The sequence below is a fragment of the Cervus elaphus genome, chromosome 20, assembly GCF_910594005.1.
Source record: "Cervus elaphus chromosome 20, mCerEla1.1, whole genome shotgun sequence".
NCBI lineage: Eukaryota > Metazoa > Chordata > Mammalia > Artiodactyla > Cervidae > Cervus > Cervus elaphus.
The window spans coordinates 38326346-38350029 of NC_057834.1; the positions used below are offsets into that span (position 1 = coordinate 38326346).

Genomic DNA, 23684 nt, shown 5'->3' on the forward strand with positions numbered 1-23684 from the left:
CATCACATTTCCCTTCATGAATGTGTAACACCCTAATGGTGACTCCAGTGTAAGATCAGATAGAAACAAATCTATCACAGAAGTTGGATCCTTATTTCAGTTTTATCTTTGGGTGAAGCGGAAAAAAGAGTTCCTGAACACAAGCTCACACTCACCTTCTGTGTTTCATGCAGTTGTATATTGCCTGTGAGACAAAGAAAAAGTTGAATAAAATTTTGTTGCAGATTGGTAGCGCCTCCAGTTGCCTTGCAGAGCCAAAGGCGAGTTTAATTTGTCTTCATCGTAAAGCTGAGTTTCTTTTTTGATTAGGGTATCCTTGATCTTGATTTACCTGGCATTCTCATTTACTCCAGCAACACAGGAATGCCAGCCTTTATCTTGCAATTGAAAGGCAGATGAATCAACCAGAACTATGTATATTCAATTTCTCCAACTTAACATTTTAAAAAGGAAGACAGCAAAATCGAAACACTTTAACAATGTATCATTACAGCATTTGGCATCAATCAAAAATTAATAGACATGCCAAGAAGCAAGAAAATATGACTAAATAGAATATGGAATAATAGTCAGTGGGAACTGGCACAGAAATACTATGTGATGGAATTAACAGACAAGTACATTAAAATAGCTATCCTTGAGGATTTAAAGGAAAACATGAATATAGTGAATAGTGAAAATGGAAGCTATTTTTAAAATCCAAGGTTAACTTCTTTAGATGATAAATATCTGAAGTGAAAATTTCATTGAATGGGATAACAGCAGATTAGACACTCCAGAAGAAAAATTCTTTGAACTTGCAACAATACTATTAAAATCTATCTAAAATGAAGTGTAGGGACTTCCCTGTTTGTCCAGTAGTTAAGAGTACACCCTCCCAATGCAGGGGACGCAGGACGCAGGTTGGATCCCTGGTCGGGAAACTAAGATTTCACATGCCTTGTGGCAACTAAGCCCACGCATTGCAATTAGAGAAAGCCCAAATGCCAGGACAAACTCCCAGCACAGCCAAAATTTTTTTAAAAAATAATAAAAATAAAGTGTAAATGCGGGATAAGAAGACTGATATAAAATGAACACAGTTTTATTAACTTGTGGTACAATATCAGGAAGGCCAACATACATAGGATCTGAGTCTTACAAGGAGGGAGTTAGGTATAAAAAACATCTGAAAAATAATCTTCCATAATTAATAGCTTAATGAACGTTGTAAACCCATAGGTCCATGAAGTTCCACAAATCCTAACCAGGAAGATAGTGAAATGATGTCTTTAAAATGCTGACAGGGAAGGAAAAAAAAAACCAAACCTATCAATTTAAAATTCTTGAACCAGAAAAATACCCTTCACAAATGAAGGCAAAATAAACATTATCAGAAAAACAAACTTAAAGAATTTGTTGTCAGCAGATTTACAGTACTAGAAATGTTCTTCACACAGAAAAATCATGTTAGTTGGAAACATGGCTTTACCAAAGAATTGAAGCATTCCAGGAATTTTCAGTAAGTAAATAGACAACACCCTTTTCTCATATTCTTTTGAAGTTCATGTGAAATTATACCAAGATATTATCATACTCTGGGCTGTAAAACTTCTTAATAAACTTTAAAAGATTGAAATCATAGTATATATTTTAAGAACACAGTGAAATTGAATTAGAATTCAGTAACATAAGGTATCTTGACATTCCCCCCCAAAAAGTGAAAATTGAGCAACACACCTCTTTTTAAAACAAAATATTCATGTATTTATGATTTTGCTGTTTCTTTGTTGCTTCATGAGCTTTTTCTGTAGTTGCCGCAGCTGGGGCTACTCTCGTTGCAGTGCACAGGTTTCTCATCACTTCTTGTTGTGGAGAATGGGTTCTAGGAGCACAGGCTTTAGTAGTTGCGGTTTATGAGCTCGGTATTTGTGGCACATGGCTTAGTTACTCTGCGTCGTGCGGGATCTTCCTGGACTGGGGATCAAACCTATGTGTCTTGCATTGGCAGGTGGATTATTTACCACTGAGCCACCAGGGAAGCCCAACAACACACTTCTAAATACCCCATAAGTCAAAGAGGAAATCACAGATAAAATTTTTTTAAATTTGTTTAAATATTTTGTTTGTTTGTTTGACTATGATGGGTCTTTGTTGCTGCACAAAGGCTTTCTCTAGTTTTAGTGAGCAGGGACTACTCTTCATTGTGCTGCACGGGCTTCTCCTTGTGGTGACTTCTCTTGTTGTAGAGCACAGGCTGTAGGTGGGTAAGTTTCAGTAGTTCGACTCATAGACTTAGCTATCCCTCGCCATGTGGAATCTTTCCAGACCAAGGATTGAACCTGTGTCTCCTGCATTCAGAGGCAGATTCTTATCCACTGTACCATCAGGGAAGTCCAGAAATATCTTTTAAATTGAATAAAAATGATAATACATAAAAATTTATGGGGTATAGCTAAGTCTGTCTTCTTAGCTTTAACAGCATAGAAAATTTACTGAAAGCTTATACTGGTTTACTGAAAACATTCTTTTTTAATTTATTTTTTTATTGAAGGGTAATTGCTTTACAGAATTTTGTTGTTTTCTGTCAAACCTCAACATGAATCAGCCATATGTATACATATATCCCCTCCCTTTTGAACCTCCCTCCCGTCTCCACATGCTGGCCTGTGAGGAGAGAGAGTCTATAGTGATGGCTCCACCCCCTACACATGACTCAGCAGTATCGCCTTGCTTCCATGGCTGCCGGGCTTTCCTCCACAGGCATTTCCCACCACAGTCTCCTCCCTCACATCCCCTCAATCCATCTCTCCGCAGTCAACAGCAACCCTCGTCTGGGATTGCTCTGCAATCCCTAAACTCCAGCTCCCAGCTGCTGCGCTTTCCAGGGGACCTGCTTCCCTGTCTGGGGTATGTATGGCTGCAGCAAGGACTTTCTGATTCTCATTCCACAGGTGTGAATGAGAACAGCCACAGATCAGCTGTTTCACTCCCAGCCTTAGATGTTTCTCCTCTGACTCAGACAGTTGCCCTGATGTGGGGGTCGGACCCCTGCTTCAGTTCCCCCACACGCCACGGGCACCTCCAGTCCTACTAACACTCCTGTTTATCCCCCTAGTTCCTTCCTCCTCCTGAGTTTTGCCTGGTTCTATATATTTTCCTTTGGTCAGGTACTCTTGTAGTTGGTGTTCTGCATGCACTTCTGTGTCTGAAGGTGTATTCCTTATCTGAAAATCTTTTTAAAAAATGTGAACTCTAGCCAAAAGGATTAAGAAAAAAGAAACTGAGTTAACAGCATCAAGAATGAAAAAAAAGGATATCACTGCAATTGCTACATGCCACAGGAGGATAATAAGGGAGCATAATGAACAGTGTTTTGCCAATAAATTTGATAAAAAGAGAAAAACCATTAACAAACTCAGGAACAAATAGCCTAAATAGCCTCATATCTATTTAATAAATTCAACCTATAGTTTAAAACCTTTCTACAATGAAAATTCAAGACCCAAATAGTTTTAATCATGAACATTCAAGGAAAAGAATACCAGTTATACAAAAACTATTCCAGAAAGTAGAAACATTTTCCCAACGTATTTTATGAGGCCACCGTTACCCTGATTCTGAAACCAAGCAACACACACATTACCAGAAAACTATAGACCATGTTTCTATGCATGAATGCAAATGATACAAAATATTATCAAATTGAATCCAGTGTGTTGAATGATTAGCATACCATGTCCACATGAGTTTATTCCAGAAATGCAAGTTTGGATTAACATTAGAAAATAGATTATGAAATTAACAGCTTACTGTTAATAAAATCACAATTGTCTAAGTACCTAAAGAGAAAACATTTGACAGAATCTGACATCCACTTGAAAAGCACCAATTCTTTCAGATATTAATCAAACTAACAAAAATTAAACACAAAAGCTATTAAAAGTAAGGAGAATTTAGCACCACCATACCAGCTGTACAACAAATGTTTCTCTAGGCAGGAAACACAAGAGAAGGAAAAGGCCTACAAAAACAAACTCAAAACAATTAAGAAAATGCCAGTAGGGATGTATATAGCAATAATTACTTTAAGAAGAAGTCATAAATGATGAAAAGACAGCCGTGAGAATGGGAGAAAATAATTGCAAATGAAGCACCTGACATAGGATTAATCTTCAGAATACACAAGCAGCTCAACATCATGAAAACAACCCAATCAAAAAATGGACAGAAGACCTAAACAGGCATTTCTCCAAAGAAGACATTCAAATGTCTAATAAATACATGAAAAAACACTCAACACCTTGCATTAGAGAAATGCAAATCAAAACTACAGTGAAGTATCCCCTCACACCAGTCAGAATGGCTGGCCATCATCAAAAAATCTACAAACGATAAATGCTAGAGAGGATGTAGAGAAAAGGGAACCCTCTTGCACTGTTGATGGAAATGTAAATTGATACAGACAATATGGAGAACATTATGGAGATTTCTTACAAATAGGAACAAAACTACCATATGACCCACTACTGGGCATATACCCTGAGACAGTCATAATTGAAAAAGACACATATGCCCACAATGTCCGTTTCAGCACTGTTTACAGTAACCAGGACATGGAAGCAACCTAGATGCCCATCAAGAGATGAATGGATAAACAAGATGTGGTACATATATACAATGAAATATTACTCAGACATAAAAAGCAATGAATTTGAGTCAGTTCTAGTGAGGGGGATGAACCTAGAGCCTCTTATACACAGTGAAGTCAGAGAAAAATAAATAGTTTATTAACGCATATATATGGAATCTAGAAAAATGGTACTGATGAATCAGCCTACTTGCAGGACAGGAATAGACACTTAGACATAAAGAACATACTTATGGACACAGAGGGGGAAGGAGAGAGTAGGACGAATTGAAAAAGAGTATCACTGAAATATATACAATACCATATGTAAAATATATAGCTAATGGGAAGTTGCTCTATAGCGTAGGGAGCTCATCCTGGTGCTCTGTGACAGACTAGTAAGGTGGGATGTGGCGGCGGAAGAAAGGAGGGAGTTTTAAGAGGGAGGGGACATGTGTATACCTGTGGCTGATTCATGCTGAAGTGTGGCAGAAACCAGCACAACATTGTACAGCAATTATTCTCCAATTAAAAATAAAATTTTAAAAAATGCCCACCCCAAAACCCCAATTCTTAGGAATAAAAGGCATACAGGTAAGACAGGAAGAAGAAAAAAATTCTATTTACAGATGATTTGATGCATAGGAAAATTTCTAAGAAATCTGTCAGAAAAAAGCTACTATACCTAGTAAATGAGTTTAAGAGAGAGATATAAGCTAAACATAAAATGTATTTCTGTGTACTAGCAATGAATAATTAGCAATTGAAATGTAAGCAAAATATGGTTTACAATTGTATTAAAAGTTACAAATATATAAGATCTATATGATAAAAAGTATGAAGCATTATTAACAATGGTTAAAAGATTAAATAGATATTCTAGATTAATCATTTGTTGGGAGGAATCAGTATTGTTAAAATGTCACTTCTGTCAAAATTAAGTGATAGATTTAATGGAATCTCAATCAGAATTCCAGCTGGCTTTTTAAAATATAAAGTTCCAAGCTCTATAATTTATATAGATACATAAAATATCTTAAAAGGTAAAACATGTATGCTCTTTTTGAGAACAAAATTAGAAGACTTCTACTAACCGATACAAAGACGTACTATAAATTATTCAAGACTGTTTTTGGTGAAAGGATATATAGATCTTTCAATGCAACAGAATAGACACTGGAAAAATAGACATTCCCATAGATTTTTTAAATTGATTTTCTGCACATATACTGTATTTTTGTGGAGCAGGGATAATCTTTTGTACCAAATGGTGTTGGAACTGCTGGATATACTTATGGAATAAAAAGATCGTTGACCTTATACCATATGTAGAATTGAACTTGAAATAGAATATATACCTGTATGTAGTTTCTCCAACTATAGAACTTTCAGAAGTACACTTAGTAGGAAATCTTTATGACCTTGGGGTATTCAAAGATTTCTTAAGTAGGATAAAAAGCACGAACTATTAAAGCAAAAAAGAAAAAAAAATTAGATAAACTGAGCTTCATCAACTTTTTAAACTTTTGCTCTTCTAAAGACATTTAGAAAATGAAAAACACACAGAAGTAAAAAGAATTTGTAACTATGCATGGTAATGGTGATGATTATGCAGTATATACAAATACCAAATCATTATTACTCTTGTACATGTGAAACTAATATATGTCCTATGTCAATTATATCTCAATAGAATTTAAAAAAATAAAAATAAAAAACAAACCAGTGAAGGTACCCAATGAAAATAATGGGGAAATTTTTTGAATAGCATCATTTCAAAAGACTGCTTATGAGTTGCAGTGAAGCACATGAAAATACTTGATGAGACACAAGGGCTCTGCTCGTGACTCAGATGGTAAAGAATTCGCCTACAACGTGGGAGACCTGGGTTTGATCCCTGGGTTGGAAAGATCACCTGGAGCAGGGCATGGCAACCCACTCCAGTATTCTTGCATGGAGAATCACCATGGACAGAGGAGCCTGGCAGTCCATGGGGTCACAAAGAGTCGGACATGACTGAGCGACTAAGCACACATGAAAGTACGCTCACTTATTAGGAAAATGCAGTTAAATTCTTAGTGAGATATTGTTTCATATATATTAGATTGACTAAAGTTAAAAGGGGCTTCCCTGGTAGCTCAGTTGGTAATGAATCTGCCTGCAGTACAGGAGACCCAGGTTCAATCTGAAGGTTGGCAAGACACCTGGAGAAGGGAATGGCAGCCCACTCCAGTATTCTTGCCTGGAAAATTCCATGGACAGAGGAGCCTGGTGGGCTAGAGTCCATGGGGTCAGAAAGAAAAATATCTCAATGACCCAGTTAACCACGATGGTGTGATCACCCTTGTCGTAGAACTAAGATTCTGCATGTCATGCAGTGTGGCCAGAAGTAAAATATAGCATGCCCAGCATAATGTCCTAGATGGAGCAGACTCCCAAAACAAAACAAACAAACAAACAAAAAACAGAGAGGTAGGATTTCCCTGAATCCATCTGCAAATGCAGGAAACAAAAGTTCAATTCCTAAAAAAAAAAAAAGTTCAATTCCTGATCTGGGAAGACTCCACATTTCACAAGATAGCTAAACCCATGCACCACAACTACTGGACTCATGTTCTGGAACCCACAAGTCACAAGTACTGTGTTCACATGCTGCAACTTTTGAAGCCCAGCTTCTAAAGGTTGTGTCCTGCAACAAGAGAAACCATGGCAATGAGAAGGCTGAGCACTGTAACGAAGAGTAGCTCCCCCTCGCCACAACTAGAGAAAGCCCTTGAAAAGTAAGGAAGACTCAGCACAGCCAAAAATAAATTAAGAAAAAAACAAAACAAAACAAAACTGAGAATTGGCAGGCTAGAATTTGGTAAGATGGAATCAATTTATAAAGTAAGGTGTGAGGTAGCCCTAGGTGAGTGGCTCAGGAATGAAATTCCAAACAGTACACCCATTTTAAGATTCTGTTCTAAATTTATTCTTAAGAATTAAAAACCTTTGGTATTTCTGGGCAGTTGATGATAGGAAAGAGCAGACAAAAATAATTTTCGGGATTTTGAACCCAGGAATTATTCTTATACTTTCTTGCAGTGTGGAAGCTGGGTTCCAAGGGCATGTGTCCTGAGAGAGACCCAGGTGAAAGCTGTGTTCCTTTTCTAGCATAACCTTAGAAATCACCACATTCATATTTCCATCAAATTCTGTTAGCTAGAAGCAACTTACTAAGGGCAGCTCATATTCATGGGAGGGGAATTAGATACTCTCACTTGGTATGAGAAGCATCAGAGGAGTGTATACATGTTTTAATAGCCCTGCAAGCAGTTTAGGGCAGGGAGATAAGATTAGCTTGGTCTTGAATTGTTATAGTAGTATGAAGAAAAGTAGATAGGGTCAAGAAATCACACTAACATAAGACAAAAGTTTATGGCTTGTGGGGAGCATAAGTTAGATGATTTTGTCTGAGCTTAGATCAAATGATCCCAGCCACATGATTGGTTCTCAGTATATAGAATCTTGAATAGTTGGCTTTATGGTATCATTCACTGAGAAAAGTAATCAGAAGGATTACTTTGAAACTATGAGAATGAACATTTCCCCAGTGGGGAAGTAGGTCTAAAAGGTAAATGACAAGTATTTAGGATTGAGGATCTCTAAAGTTAATTCAGTCACAAGTAACTGGAAGGTAATCAAAGTATGTTATCATAAAAACAGTGGAGGCAAGATTTTAAAGAGTGGTGATATAAAACATAGCTGAAAGCAGGAAACTTGCCCAAAGCTCTTTGATAGTCTCATCCACCAGATAGAGGGCAGTCAGACGAAGCAAGAAGAACTGAGTCCAGCAACCTCCAAAACAAAAACCACAGTTATAGAAAGTCAAAGTGAAAAGGCAGAGAATTATGTCCCAGATGAAGGACTGTGATAAAACCCTAGAAAAACAACTAAATGAAGTGGAGATAGGCAACCTTCCAGAAAAGGGGTCAGAATAATGATAATGGAGATAATCCAGGGCCTCTGAGGGAAAAAAGGAGAAGACATAAGAGATGTTTAACAAAGACCTAGAAGAACCATAGAACAAACAGAGATGAACAATACACAGGAAGGAATCAATAACAGAATAATTGAAGCAGAAGAACAAAGTGACCTGGAATACAGAATGGTAGATATCAGTGCCACAAAACAGAATATAAGAAAAGGAATAAAGAGAAATGAAGATAGCCTAAGAGACCTCTTAGGCTATTAAGTCAAATTCACCAACATTTGCATTAGAGGGGTCCTTGAAGGAGAAGAGAGAGAGAAAGGACCCAAGAAAATATTTAAAGAGACCTAAATAGACATTTTTCCAAAGAAGACATATACATGGCCAAGAGGCACATGGAAAGGTGCTCAACATTCTTAAGTATTAAGAGAAATGCAAGTCAAAACTACACCAGTTAGAATGACCATCATTTAAAAAAAAAATCTATAAACAACAAATGCTGGAGACAGTCTGGAGAGAAGGGAACCCACTTGTAATGTTACTGGGAATGAAAATTGGTATAGCCACTGTGGAGAACAGTATGGAGGATCATTAAGAAGCTAAAAATAGAGCTACACTATGACCCTGGAATCCCATTTCTGGTCATACACCCAGAGAAAAACATTGTCCAAAAGGATACACACACTCCAGTGTTCATTGCACCACTGTTTACAGTATCCAAGACGTGGAAGCAATCTAAATGTCCACCAACAGAGAAATGGATAAAGAAGATGTACATATATACAATGGAATATTACTCAGCCATTACAGAGAATGAAATAATGTCATTTGCAGCAACATGGATGGACCTAGAGATTGTCATACAGAGTGAAGTTAAGTCAAGGAGAATTAGCATATGACATTCCTTACATATGAAATCTTAAATGATTGTAAGAAATGAACTTAACAGAACTCACAGACATAGAGAAGGAACTTATGGTTGGGGGGCTTACGACTGGGGAAAGAGATAGCTTGGGAGTTTGAAATGGACACAACCCTGCTGTATTTTGAATGGATGACCAACAAGGACCTACAGTATAGCGAACAAGTGAGTGAGTGAGTATTAGTCGCTCAGTCATGTCCAGCTCTTTGCAACCCCATGGACTTGCTTGCCAGGCTTCTCTGTCCATGGCATTCTCCAGGCAAGAATATTGGAGTGAGTTGCCATGTCTTTCTCCGGGGAATCTTCCCAACCCAGGGATCAAACTTGGGTCTCCTGTATTGCAAGCAGATTCTTTACCAACTGAGCCATGAGGGAGGCCCATATAGCACATGGAACTCTGCTTAAAGTTATGTGGCTGTGTGGATGGGTGGGGAGTTTGGGGGAGAACAGATACACGTATATGTATGGCTGAGTCCCTTTACCATTTAGCTGAAACTATCACAGCATTGTTAATCAGCTGTACCCTCAACAGAAAATAAAAAGTTTTCTAAAAAAGAAAAAATACAGCTAAAAGTTTGACATTTTAAAAATACTGAATTTAAATGAGACAATTGGATATATTTGAAGGAAGATGTTGGTAATTTGAGAAAAATTTCCTTGTAGTCTGATGAGATTGTAATCTAGAGTGGCTAGAATTTGTAAAGGAATAACTAAAATAGTATCACATTTTAAAATCAAATAGATTAGAAATCCATTGATTAACTTTGAAGAAGTGTAACCGGTGATCACTTACAGTAAACTCGGCATCTTGGGAAATGACCTATTATTTTTATAACATTGTAACACTAATATAGCTTGCCAGAGGAAATTGAAAATGTCCCACATTATTTATAGTCTTCAAAAGTTGCTGTAGACACCAAACAAATACCACCAAATCGTTGGGGTCTCTAAGGTAAGGTTTATCTAAGACCATTTGTTTTTTGCTTTTGCTTTTTATTGAAGTATATTTGATTTACAATGTTGCATTAGTTTCAGACGTACAACAAAGTGATTCAGTTAATCTGGTAATCCCAAACTCCTAATTTATTCCTCCTCCCCACTTTGGTGAAGACAATGGCACTCCACTCCAGTACTCTTGCCTAGAAAATTCCATGGACGGAGGAACCTGGTGGGCTGCAGTCCATGGGGTTGCTCAGAGTCAGGCATGACTGAGCGACTTCACTTTCACTTTTCACTTTCATGCATTGGAGAAGGAAATGGCAACTCACTCCAGTGTTCTTGCCTGGAGAATCCCAGGGATGGGGGAGCCTGATGGGCTGCCGTCTATGGGGTCGCACAGAGTCGGACACGACTGAATCGACTTAGCAGCAGCAGCAGCCCCACTTTGGTAACCATAAGCTTATTTTATAGGTAAGACGACTTGTTTTCAAATCTTACCATCAACATGTATTCTTTCTAAAATAGTTTATAGAGATGTTTTCTAATTTTAAACCTTTTCCCAAGAAGAGAATTTCTTTTATTCCTTTGCACTTTTAAAACATTGTCAGAAAAAGCACTGAACTATCTAGGTGGCGCTATTGGTAAAGAACCCACCTGCCAATGCAAGAGGCGCAAGAGTCTCAGATTTGATCCCTGGGTCAAGAAGATCCATCCTCTTGATGAGTAATTGGCAACCCACTCCAGTATTCTTGCCTGGAAAATCCCATGGACAGAGGAGCCTGACCGGCTCTAAGTCCATGGGGTCGCAAAGAGTTTGGACACAACTGAGCACACACTGTTGTATTATAGAAACATCATATGTATTTAAAGTTTTAGTTCTTTATTCAATATTTAGCTGTCATATCTCTTAACTGAACTTTTGTTTTTAAAGAAATAAATTCTAGGGACTTCCCTGGTGGTCCAGTGGTTAGGAATCCACCTTCCAGTGCAGGGGACCTGGGTTCAAACCCTGGTTGGAGAACTAAGATCCCACATGCCATGGGGATCTAACTAAACCTGTGTACCACAACTAGTGAAATGCCCGAGCACTGCAGCAAAGACGCAGTGCAGCCAAAATAGTAGTAATAAAGAAAGAAACTCTTCTTTCTGCTCCTCGTCTCAGAGTAAGAATTGGTTTTTTACCCATGTGTTATTAGGGAACCATGGGCCAACTTTGAATTTACTGTGGTTATTGTAATACCTTATTCAGGAACCTTGCCCGTGAAAGACAAATGTGTATGATATTATGATATTTAATCTTGCTGTGAATAATACGGTGGTATTCCTTATCTTTTATCTTCTATAAAGTTATTTGAGTAACTAGCTGTGTTCAGTTTTTATCACATGTGATTTGTTGTCTTATTTAGTGAATGGAGTTCCCTCTCGAAGTCCAAGATTGGTTTCTTCTGGGGATGACTCTGTGGATAGTCTGCTGCAGCGAATGGTACAACATGAGGACCAAGAGCCCCTGGAGAAAAATATTGATGCTGTGATTGCATCTGCTTCTGTGCCACCTTCCTCCAGTCCAGGCCACAGCCTCAGCAAGGAGCGAACCCTAGGAAAACCAGACAGCCTTCTAGTGCCTGCAGCCCCCAGTGACTCTTGCAGTAGTAGCCTCTCACTCCTTTCTGAAAAGTTGCCAAGCAGCCATTCTCCACATCATATTAAGAGAAGTGTAGTAGAAGCTATGCAGCGCCAAGCTCGGAAAATGTGCAATTATGACAAAATCTTGGCCACCAAGAAAAACCTGGACCATGTCAATAAAATTTTAAAAGCCAAAAAACTTCAAAGACAGGCCAGGACAGGGAATAACTTTGTTAAACGCAGACCAGGTCGACCTCGGAAATGTCCTCTCCAGGCTGTGGTATCAATGCAAGCATTCCAAGCTGCCCAATTTGTTGATTCAGAATTAAATGAAGGCGAAGAAGGAACAGCCCTGCACCTTGGTCCTGATACAGTTACAGATGTTATTGAAGCTGTTGTTCAGAGTGTAAACCTGAATCCAGACCATAAAAAGGGATTGAAGAGGAAAAGTTGGCTATTGGAAGAACAGACCAAGAAAAAGCAGAAGCCATTCCCAGACGAAGAAGAAGAAGAGGAGAATGCTAAAAGGTAATTCCTCATTTAAGGTTTTATTTGTGTAGAGGAAACTAGCTTATGTACAAATTTAACATATCTTTGCAGTTGAATTGTTCAGTTGATCTAGTAACCTTTTCACTACAAAAGATCTGTTCTGTTCTAAGTGTTCTTACTTCTGGTTGTCAAAATTATGAATAATTAACAAGAAAGGGGAAATGTAACAATGTAGCCAAGGCGCTCACTATACAGATGAGGAAATCAAGACCCAGAAAGATTATGTTGTATAACTATGTGAGCAGAATTATTTTTACTGTCAGACTATCTTATCTCCTCTAAGCTCTAAACTTGTCATCCCTGTCATCAAATACATTTTCTAAGTCTTCATGCATGTTAGATTGTTTTTTAATGGCTTCTTTTTTATATTTTTACTTTTTCCCCAAAAGATGTAGGGCAGAAAGTCAGAAATTACCCCCTGGAAAGATCATTTAATCCTTTTGTTATATATCCAATCAGATTCTTTCCCTGAAGATTATTTGATTTTGTTTTGTTTTTTGGTCTTGCCACACAGTGTATGTTATCAAACCTGTGCCCCCTGCAGAGAAAGTGTGGAGTTTTAACCACCGGACCACTGTTTACAGAGGTTTTTTTGTAGCTCTCTATGCATACATCTATAAAAAAAACTTTCTTATAGAGATTTAAACTTTTTTCCTGAGAGAATATGTAGTTACAAATAAATCTGTGAAGCTAGAAGTGTACTGATTCAAGAGTTTTAATTATCTTTTCACATAATCTCATTTCTTTTCAAATCCTATTCTTTTCATGGATAAGACTATTAACAGTTTATTGTGGTTTTTTTTACTCTTCTTGATGCATTTACAAATATGTACATATACAAGGCTGTTCTATGTAAATGATAACTTTTTATATATCTTGAAGATCTTGTAATTTAGTATATATAGTATCATATTACTGCATGCTAAGAATATGTAATAATTTAATTATTCTTCAAAGGATTATATATTACTTTTTTACATATAGGTCTTAAATCAGTTGAAATTTACTCTTGTATAAGGTATGAGTTAGTGCTGTGTTTATTACCAGTTATTTATCAAGATTGCATATAATATGTAGTTTCTATAAGTTATATTCCCAATGGATTTTTGTAGTTTTTTAAATTAAAGTATTAAAAATATTTAGAACTGAATGAATACTGTGCTACATATGGAAACTTTGAGATGTATCAAAAGAGGTACCTAGAGGGATATTTATAGCCAGTAATGCTTATGTTATTTTCAAGAATGCTGAAGATTTATGAATGAAGATATTACTGAACAAAACTGGTATCTGATTGCCTTTATACAGTAAAGTCAAACTACTGACAGAGAGTTGTGGTAAAGGAAAGTGCAGCATTTATTATAGAGTGCCAGGCAAGAAGTTGAGGACAACTAGTGCTTAAAAAACCTGAACTCCCTGGTGGGTTTTAGGAGAACATTTTTAAAGACAAGGTGATGGAAGAGCATCCTAGGGATATGATCAGCTCATGCACAGATCTCTGAATGGTTGATGGTGAGGTAACAGGATGGTGTCACGGAGGTTACGTTATCAGTCCTTAGGAGCCAGGAGGTCTGTGGTGTTCAGGATCATCAAGTAGTTAATTTCTTTCATTTGATGGTCGTTTTACCATCTGTAAAACAACTTCAGGAAATGTGCATCAGATGCTATTTTCTACATAAGTTTAGAGAAAACTATATAAGGGAGGGGTCTGTCCTGGGAATGCCCCACAAGCTCTTGCTTGGTTACAGAGAGTCCAATTAAGAAATCAGAAAAATTAGAATAATTCCCAAAATGTGACAGAGATAAAACATATACATTAAATTAACAAAATAATACTAAGTTATAGTAGAGAGAATCCCTGAAGACCAACATTAGTAATACTAATGATAATTAATAAAATATATAAACTTCTGATAAGGTTGATCAATAAGAAAAAAAGGGAATAATAAAATTAGGAACTAAAAAGGAGTTAAACTATATGTGAGAGATTAAAATATGACTACTATAAGAACTTTATGCCTAGAAAATTACAAAACTCAGTTTTAGATATAGAATGGGTGAATGTATAGAAAGAGCATTGGTAATATTCCATGTTCTTTCCCAGTCATACACCACTTCCTTGCCAGTAGCTATAATCAGTCTTCTGATTTATACCTTTTTTTATACCATTTAAGTATTCAATGCTAGACAATACATTGATAGTTTAGTTTATCCTTCCTGAACTTCACTGAAATGGAATTACATAGAATATATGCTTTTGTGCCATTCCTTTTTTGCTTAACATATAAATGTAAAACCATCTCTGTTTTTGCATGTAGCTGTAGTTACCTCTTTTTTGTTGTTATGTGTTATCCATTGTTTGTGTATAATATAGGTTTTCTGTAAATTATTAAAATATAGGTGATCCATCAACTTCTGCTGCACAGCAGAGTGACTCAGTTATGCATATATGTGTGTGGGTATATTTATGTATATATTCTTTCTCGTTTTCTTTTCTGTATTGTTTTATCACAGGATATTGAATATAGTTCCCTGTGGTATACAGTAGGACCTTGTTATTAATCCATCCTATATATATTAGTTTGCAGTTGCTAATCCCAGACTCCCAATCCTTCCCTTTTCCATCCTTCCTCCCTCTTGGCAACCACAAATCTGTTCTCTATGCTGTGAATTTTTCTATTTCATAGATAGGTTCATCTGTGTCATATTTTAGAGTCCATGTATAAGTGATATCATATGGTATTTGTCTTTCTCTTTATGACTTACTTCATTGAGTATGATAATCTCTAGATCTATCCATGTTGCTGCAAAATGTAGAGTTTTCTGTTTCACTGTTGGGTTATTTTCAGCTTGGCACTATTATCCAAAACTATTACTCTTAACATTCCTCTAATGTTCACTGCTGGATAGGATACTAATTTCTCTAGGGTATATACCTAGGAGTGAAGTAAAACACCTGATTTGCCCTGAGACTTATCGATTTTAAGCTATGGTTTATTGAGCCAGGGGCATCTCTGGTTGCTCAGTGGTAAAGAATCTGCCTGCAAAGCAGGAGATGCAGGTAACTCAGGTTCAGTTCTTTGAGTTGAGAAGATCCACTGGAGAAGGAAATGGCAACCCACTCCAATATTCTTGACTGGGAAATCCCATGGACAGAGGAGCCTGGGGGGGCTATACCCGTGGGGTCACAAAGAGTCGGGACACAGCTTAGCGACTAAACAACAGTGTTGAACTAGCATATAACTGGGTATAGAACTAGGTAAGAGAAACAAGATCCACACATGCAAGCTTGTTCATATGACAGAGGTAACCCTACATATCAATAAAGAAAGAAAACAATATTCAATAAATGGTGCCCCCAAAGTTTTTATTTTTATTATTTATACTTTTTTATTGGAGTATAGTTGCTTGATAGTGTTGTGTGCTTCCAAATATTACATTGCATAAGAATGGGAATGAAATTGGATTCTGCCTTTTTTTTTTTTAAGTTAATTGTTTAATTTTGGCTGTTGCTGCACATGGGTTTTCTCTAGCTGCGATGAGTGGCAGCTACTCTTTAGTTGGAGTGTGAAGGCTTCTTATTCCATTGGCTTCTCTTGTTACAGAGCACAGGCTCTAGGGCGTGCAAGCTTCAGTAGTTGTAGTGTGTGGACTCAGTAGTTGCAGCATGTGGGCTCCAGACCTCGTGCTCAGTAGTTGTGCTGCATGGACTTAGGTTGTCCTGGTGCGTGTGGAATCTTCCTGGATCAGAGACTGAACCCGTGTCCCCTGCATTGGCAGGCAGATTGTCAACAGCTGGACCACCAGGGAAATCCTGGGTTTTGTCTTGATCCATGTATAAAAATCAGTTCCCAGTTGGTTAAATAAATACATAGCATAAAAAGTAAACCTTCTAATTTTAAAAGTTAATACAGAATGAGGAAAACTTCATGACCTTCTTTGTTTGAAAGGATTTTATAAACAAGATGTCAAAAGCAGTAAGCATACAGGTAAATACTTATAATACTGTATTATATTAAAATTAAGAATTTATCAGACATCATCCACGTTAACATATGAATACTTTCTACCAACTTGGAGAGGAAATTTATAACACAATTTATAAGTTTTGGTATCCAGAATAAGTAACCAAAAGAATGTTTCAAATCAACCCAGTATAATCTAGCAATTACCTTTTAAATAACTTAGAAAAACTCTTGCCCAGCTATCACCAGAAAGCATTTTTTGTAAAGGTGTAGCAAGATTTATTATAATATATAGAAACTGGAAATATCCCAGGTTAACAGGAAAAGGAGTAAGTATATAGTAGTTTTTCATGCAATGGACTATGATATGGTAATAAAAATTAATGAATTATAACTGAAATGTAATGATAATAATTGATCTTAGAAACAAGAGTTTAAGTGAAACAAGACCCTAAAAATTATATACTAACTGATACTGTTTTTATAAAGCATAAAAACCCATGAAAAATAAACAACATATTGTGTTACTGTAGATAAATATATCATAAAACCTTTTTTTATTTTATTTTATTTTTATTTTTTGGCTATGCCATGCAGCTTATGTGATCTTAGTTTCCCCATCAAGGATTAAACCTTGACCAGACCAAGGGAGCCTCAGTGCCAAGTCATAACCACTGGACTGCTAGGGAATTCCCATAAAGCCATATTTTCAAATACCTTACCTGTCTTCTTTCTCTTTTCTTTCCTGAAGAATTCAATCTTAAGGCCATTAAGTAAGTATCCATCTGGGATGTGGAAACCATGATGATCCTGAGCTGGATGTTGGAGCCTTAATGATGTGAAGACGGGTTATGGGATGAGGGAAAGAGAAAATCATCCCAACCTAAGTTGTCAAAGCCCTCGTGGGATGAGAAGGACACTCATTTGTAATGAGAGTGCCCAGTATAGGGTATTATGGACCAGTTAGGTTAGATGTCCATCCTAGAACTCCTTAATAAGAATTTTAAAAATTCTATTTGTATTTTCATTTCCATCATAAGCCCCCAAGGTGATTCTGATATATTTGGTCTATAGATAGAACTTGGGAAAACATGGCACTTGAAGAATTTATCTATGTAGAATATATATAGACACATGTAAGCAGGAAAGCAGATAACATTTTTGAATGAAGAAAGAAGAAGCATAAGGTAAGATGAAAGAAGTAAAAATGAATCTGCCTGATAAAGAGAATCAGTTCAGTTCAGTTCAGTCGCTCAGTCGTGTCCGACTCTTTGTGACCCCATAAACCGCAGCATGCCAGGCCTCCCTGTCCATCACCAACTCCTGGAGTCCACCCAAACCCATGTTCATTGTGTCGGTGATGCCATCCAACCATCTCATCCTCTGTTGTCCCCTTCTTCTCCTGCCCTCAATCTTTCCCAGCATCAGGGTCTTTTCAAATCAGTCAACTCTCTGCATCAGGTGGCCGAAGTATTGGAATATAAGGAGAATAGGAAAACATAAACAATAAAATATGAAATCTGTCCATCTGTCTCATGACCAAGTGAGATTTCTCCCAGGTATATAAAACTTGTTTGACATTCAAAAATCAATTAATGTGATTCATTACATTAATGAGTAAAGAAGAAACATCACATGGTCATATCAGTAAACGCAGAAAATTTTTCTATAAAAATCTAACATGTTCATGATTATAACCTAGAAATCTAGGAATAAAAAGAAACTACCTCAACCTAATAAAAGCTGTATGTAAAAAACCCAAAGCTGACAACCTCAGTGGTAAAAGACACAGCTTTTCCATTGTTATTAATAACTAGGAAAGGAAGTGAAGTGAAAGTTGCTCAGTCGTGTCCGACTCTTTGCGACTGCATGGACTATACAGTCCATGGAATTCTCCAGGCCGGAATAGTGGAGTAGGTAGCCTTTCCCTTCTCCAGGGGATCTTTGCAACCCAGGGATCAAACCCAGGTCTCCTGCATTGCAGGCAGCTTCTTTACCAGCTGAGCCACAAGGGAAGCCCAAGAATACTGGAGTGGGTAGCCTATCCCTTCTCCAGCAAATCTTCTCAACTCAGGAATGGAACTGGGGTCTCCTGCATTGCAAGTGGATTCTTTACCAGCTGAGCCACAAGGGAAGCCCAAGAATACTGGAGTGGGTAGCCTATCCCTTCTCCAGCAAATCTTCTCAACTCAGGAATGGAACTGGGGTCTCCTGCATTGCAAGTGGATTCTTTACCGACTGAGCTATGTGGGAAGCCCCCAAAGAAAGGAGGCCCACTTCAATTCGACATTGTGTTGAAATTCCTAACCAGAGCAGTTAGGCAAGAAAAAGAAAAGTCAGCCTGTGTTTGGGGGTTGAAAGACTTAAGATATCAGTGCTACCCAAAATGATCTACAGATTCATTGCAGTCTCTGTCAAAATCCCAATGATGTTTTGTGTGAAATAGAAAAATCCATCCTAAAATTCATGAGGAATCTCAAGGGAGTCCAAATAGCCAAAACAATCTTAAAGAAAAGAACAGTGTTGGAGGACTCATAAATGTTTTTCTTTTATTGTCCATTTTCATCATCTAGGACCTTACACTCTGATGTTATATTTAAGTGATGAGAGCAGACATTTGTCCTACCCTTTATATTGTGGAAACTGTATTCAGCCTTGCACTATTAAGTGAGTGGCAAAAAGGAAATCTAGAAAATTCCCTGATGTGTCATTGTTTTGGTCCCAAGGGGCCCAGCCAGTCTGTATGCTTATGTTTATTTTATAAATATAATTTCCAAGGATTTTAGTTTTGCTTAATGGGAGGATAGGTAGAAGTGTCTATTTCATCCTTGTCTCGTTCTGTATTCACCTTAATTTTTAAAGGTGTTTTGATTGATTTAAAATTCTCTTTTGACAGGCCCCACCCTTCCCCTCCTTTTAGCAATTATAGATGTTTTTTCATTGCCTTCTAGCTTGCATCATTTGAGACATGAAATCTGCATTCATTCTTATTTTTGTCCTCCTGTATATAGATTGTGCATTTTTTCTCTTACTCCTTTTATTTTCTTTGTCAATATTTTCCAACAAGTTTATTATGATATGGCATACTTGTTTTAGCTTATATTGCTTATGGTTTGTTTAACTTCTTGGAACTTTGGGCTCTTTTTATCAAATTTAGAATATTTTGGTCATTGCTCTTTTATTTTTTCATTTTGAATTTTTTAGTATTATAAATGTCACATTATTGTGTGTCTGTTTTTGCTCTTTTTTATAGGTTTGATTTTATTTTGGTAGTCAGTTAAATTACTTGTGGATAGGTTTGGATTCTTTTGAAGATAATTTTTAAGCTTTATTAGGACTGGCTTTTACTCCAGAGATAGTTGTCATATAAAGATGGATAATGTTACCTTCTGGGATCTCTATTGAATGCCCACAGTGTTGGGCAGTGTCTTTCACTCTCCCTAGTGGATTCTGAGTATCTGTCATCATGTGTGAGCTCTGGAAATTGTTTGGGTTGTAATGCTCTGGTGGTTCTTTGTCCAGCCTTATGGAATTTCACCTTGCACATATACAAACCTAGTACTGATAGATAGTGTACTAAAGAAGACCCTCACACAGATTTCTAAAGTTGTTTTTCTCCTTTACTCTCTTCACTCCAGTACTCTGCCTCATGAATTCTAACTATCTCAACCCCTCCATAGTCTGATCTCTCTTTTCAGCTCATTAAATTGGCCATTCTCTGCTTTGGGTCTACTCGCTCCACCTCAGTTGTTCTTATAAAGGCAGATTATCTCTTTGTATTTTTTTTTTTTTCCAATTTTCTCAGTAATCACAGTGCTGCAGTACAATGTCTGATAATTGTTTCATAAACTTTCTCCAGGTTTATAGTAGTTTGCTGTGTTTCCATTAGTTTCTATCAGGAGGACAAATCTGGTATCTGTTACTCCACCATGACCAGATGAGAAAGTCCCCATCTCTCTCTCTTTTTTTTTAATTGCTGTGATGTTTTTTTAAATAGATAATCATTTGTAGGGGGGAAAAAAATTCACCATAAAATTATCTTTAAACTTCTCTTTCTAGCTTTACTGAAGCAGCAGTTGAGATTCCCAGTCCTCCTGAAACCCCAGCCAAACCTCCCGAACCTGAAAGTACCTTGCAGCCTGTGCTTTCTCTCATCCCAAGAGAGAAGAAGGCCCCACGTCCCCCAAAGAAGAAGTATCAGAAAGCAGGGCTGTATTCTGATGTTTACAAAACTACAGAGTAAGTAGTGGTACCTGTCAGTCGACATCCTTTGAAGACCTGTTATTCTTCCATGTTTTAAATAATACTTTGAATATCAAGGGAAAAAAAAAACCCAATACAAATGTAATATACACAAATACAAATCTCATCACAAGTACCTCAGTGTTCACTGTACTCATGATATGTTTTGGGGGGCTAATTATTTTCCCTGATCTTTTATCTTCTCTCTGCCTTTCTAGACTATATTTCTATAGTTTGGATTCTAATGGTGCCTTTTTTGTTAACTGAAAATAAGAAAGAGAGCATGTATCTAAAAATAATCTTGATGATTTTTTATACTCATTCCTCATTTGATTCCTCACTTGTTAAATGCTTTCTGTGTTCCAAACTATTTGCCAGAGGAGTAAAATACTCCTTACTTTTAAGAATTTCATATTCCCTTGGGAAAGTACAGCTTAATAAGTCCTCTGATTGAGAATTTTTAAAAACCCAAAGAGCTATCAACTAACTATATCATTGAGTAAGAAGTGGTTCACAGGGGTATAGATAGCAGAGTTTGGTTTTGGAGGTTCAACAGTAGTCTGCAAGATGGAATAGGGCATTCCAGTTAGATAGAATATCATGTACCAAGGCACATGCTAGGATTCAGAAATTTTTCATATATTAGAACAACTCAGAAGTTCACTTTTTCTGAAATGTAGTGGTGTGGAAAGTAAGCATTGTGAGATAGGGACCACAAAACCATGGACTTTACTGACTCAAGATATTTATCAAAAAAAAAAAAAAAAAGATATTTATCCCACTGAGCTATATGGAATTTAAAATGCTGTTTTTTAAAAAAGGAAGTGAAAAGTGCAACTTTGTATTTTAAGATAACTGGCTACAGAGTGGAAAAATGAATGAGGGAGTTACTAATGGCAGAAATTGACAGTAATTGTCAAAGGTCATGAAGTCTGAATTTAGTCAAGAAAGGAATGAAACTGAAAGAGGAACGGTTATGTTTTAGAGATACATCTGACTTGATGTTGTTAAAGTGATCAACATGTAAACTACAGCGCTTTATTTTGCATTGAAATGACCTTTCATTAATTTGTCATCAAGATAGATATCACATAAACTCTTTGAGTCCATTTCTGCTGCTTGTGTTGTGAAAATGTTTTATTAGTTAAGCTTAGTTTTAGCAGCCAATGATAGGAAATCCTCATAATCAATCAAGACTTTTTAAAGATAAACATTTCTTTTCCTTTAGTTTATAAGAAGTTGTGAAGTACACAGTTCAGAGTTAACATGCTATCTTCACAGTATCTTCAGGGACCTAGACTCCTTTTATTCTGTTCTTCCATTTCAGCACGAAGCTTGCGTTCCTATGGTTACATTTTGTTCCAGGATAACTATCATAAAGTCTTCATTGAAGAAAGTATAAAAGAGGAAAGGGAGTAAAAAACATGTACCTTCTTTGTAAGGAAGCATTGTGAACTGAATGTGTCTGCCTCAAATTTCATATATTGAATCCCTAATCCCTAGTGTGGGGATATTTGGAGATGGGGGCTTTGGGAAGTAATCAGATCATGTGGTGGAGCCCTCCTGAATGAGATTTAACACCCTTATAAAGAGAACATTGAGAGAGATGATTTCTTTCTCTACCATGTGAGAGTACAACAAGAAAGCAGTATCTGCAAGCCACAGAAGAAGGCCCTCACTTAGAACTGAACCCTGATCTTGGACTTCCCATCCTCCAGAACAGTGGAGATAACATTTTGTTATTTAGACCAGCAAATCTATTGGTAATTCGATATAGCAGCTAATCTAAGAAAGGAAACTTCAAAACCTTATAGTTACTGACCAAAATATAGACATGTAACCACACTTCAGCCGCAGGGAAGGCCAAGAAGTAATGGTCATTGTTTCAGATGACAGTGCAGAAAAAAAATTAGCGTTCTGTCCTTACAAATAAGAAAATGAAAATATATTTTGGGAAGATTTTACACAGTTATGGCTTTAAAGCAGTGTTTTTGCTGAACAGAAAAGCAGATATGTGTGAAATTTTTTGCTAAAATTTAAGTTGTACTTTTTTACTAATGTGCTTTTCCTGGATTAAATTCTGAAAAATGGGAGATTAATAATAAAATCAGTCTATGCCTCAAAAGACCAGTATCATCAACTACATCAGTGTTTTAAAATGTCTCTAGTCAGGCAAAAGTTTCTCACTCTGGAAAGGACCTTGTTTATGTTAGAACTAGTTCTTCATCTCATAGAAATAAATAGTAAGAAAATGGTTTATTTTGGATTTTTTTTTAAAACATTGATCCAATAATACATGTGTGCATTCTTAAAAGCTACAAAGCCAGTATATTCTTGTAGGCTGGCTGTTTTTTATTGGTAGCAGTTAGGATGTAGGTTATTTGTTTTGAAAAAAATAAACAATTATTTAGAACAGTTTTAGGTTCACAACAGAATTGTTGGAAAGTACAGAGATATTGCATTTATCCCCTATCCTTATGCATGCACAGCATCCCCACAATGGACATCCTACACCACAGTGGTACCTTTATGACATGACAGTCAATGAACTTCTATTGACACAGTATCACTCAAAGTTTGTAGTAGACATTTGGGTTCACTTTTGATGTTGTACATTCTATGGTTTTGGTAAATGTATAATGACAGGTATGTACCATTGTAGTAGCACAGAATGGTTTTGCTGCCCTAAAAGTCCTCCATGCTTGAGAAATTTGGTTTTTTTGGTCACAGAATGAGACAAGACATTTCCAAGTTTATTCTTTTTTGTATAAATCATTATTGGTTTTAAAAAGTTGTGAGGGGAGAGTGTGAGTCAATTAGAATTGAATCAAGATAAGACCACACTATCAGTATGGAAGATGAATT

General features: G+C 36.8%; 1 protein-coding gene across 6 annotated transcripts in view; it reads left to right on the plus strand.

Annotated features, from left to right (window-relative positions):
- Window positions 1-23684, plus strand: part of ASH1L (ASH1 like histone lysine methyltransferase) — a 201577-nt gene that overhangs the window by 86417 nt on the left and 91476 nt on the right. For 5 of the 6 annotated variants that reach the window (XM_043875874.1, XM_043875873.1, XM_043875872.1 and 2 more), the window contains 2 exons: window positions 11847-12591; window positions 20637-20816. In XM_043875874.1, coding sequence (XP_043731809.1) covers window positions 11847-12591; window positions 20637-20816 — 925 coding nt within the window. The remainder of the gene's footprint in view (window positions 1-11846; window positions 12592-20636; window positions 20817-23684) is intronic. The other variant, XM_043875875.1, reaches the window with a different exon arrangement.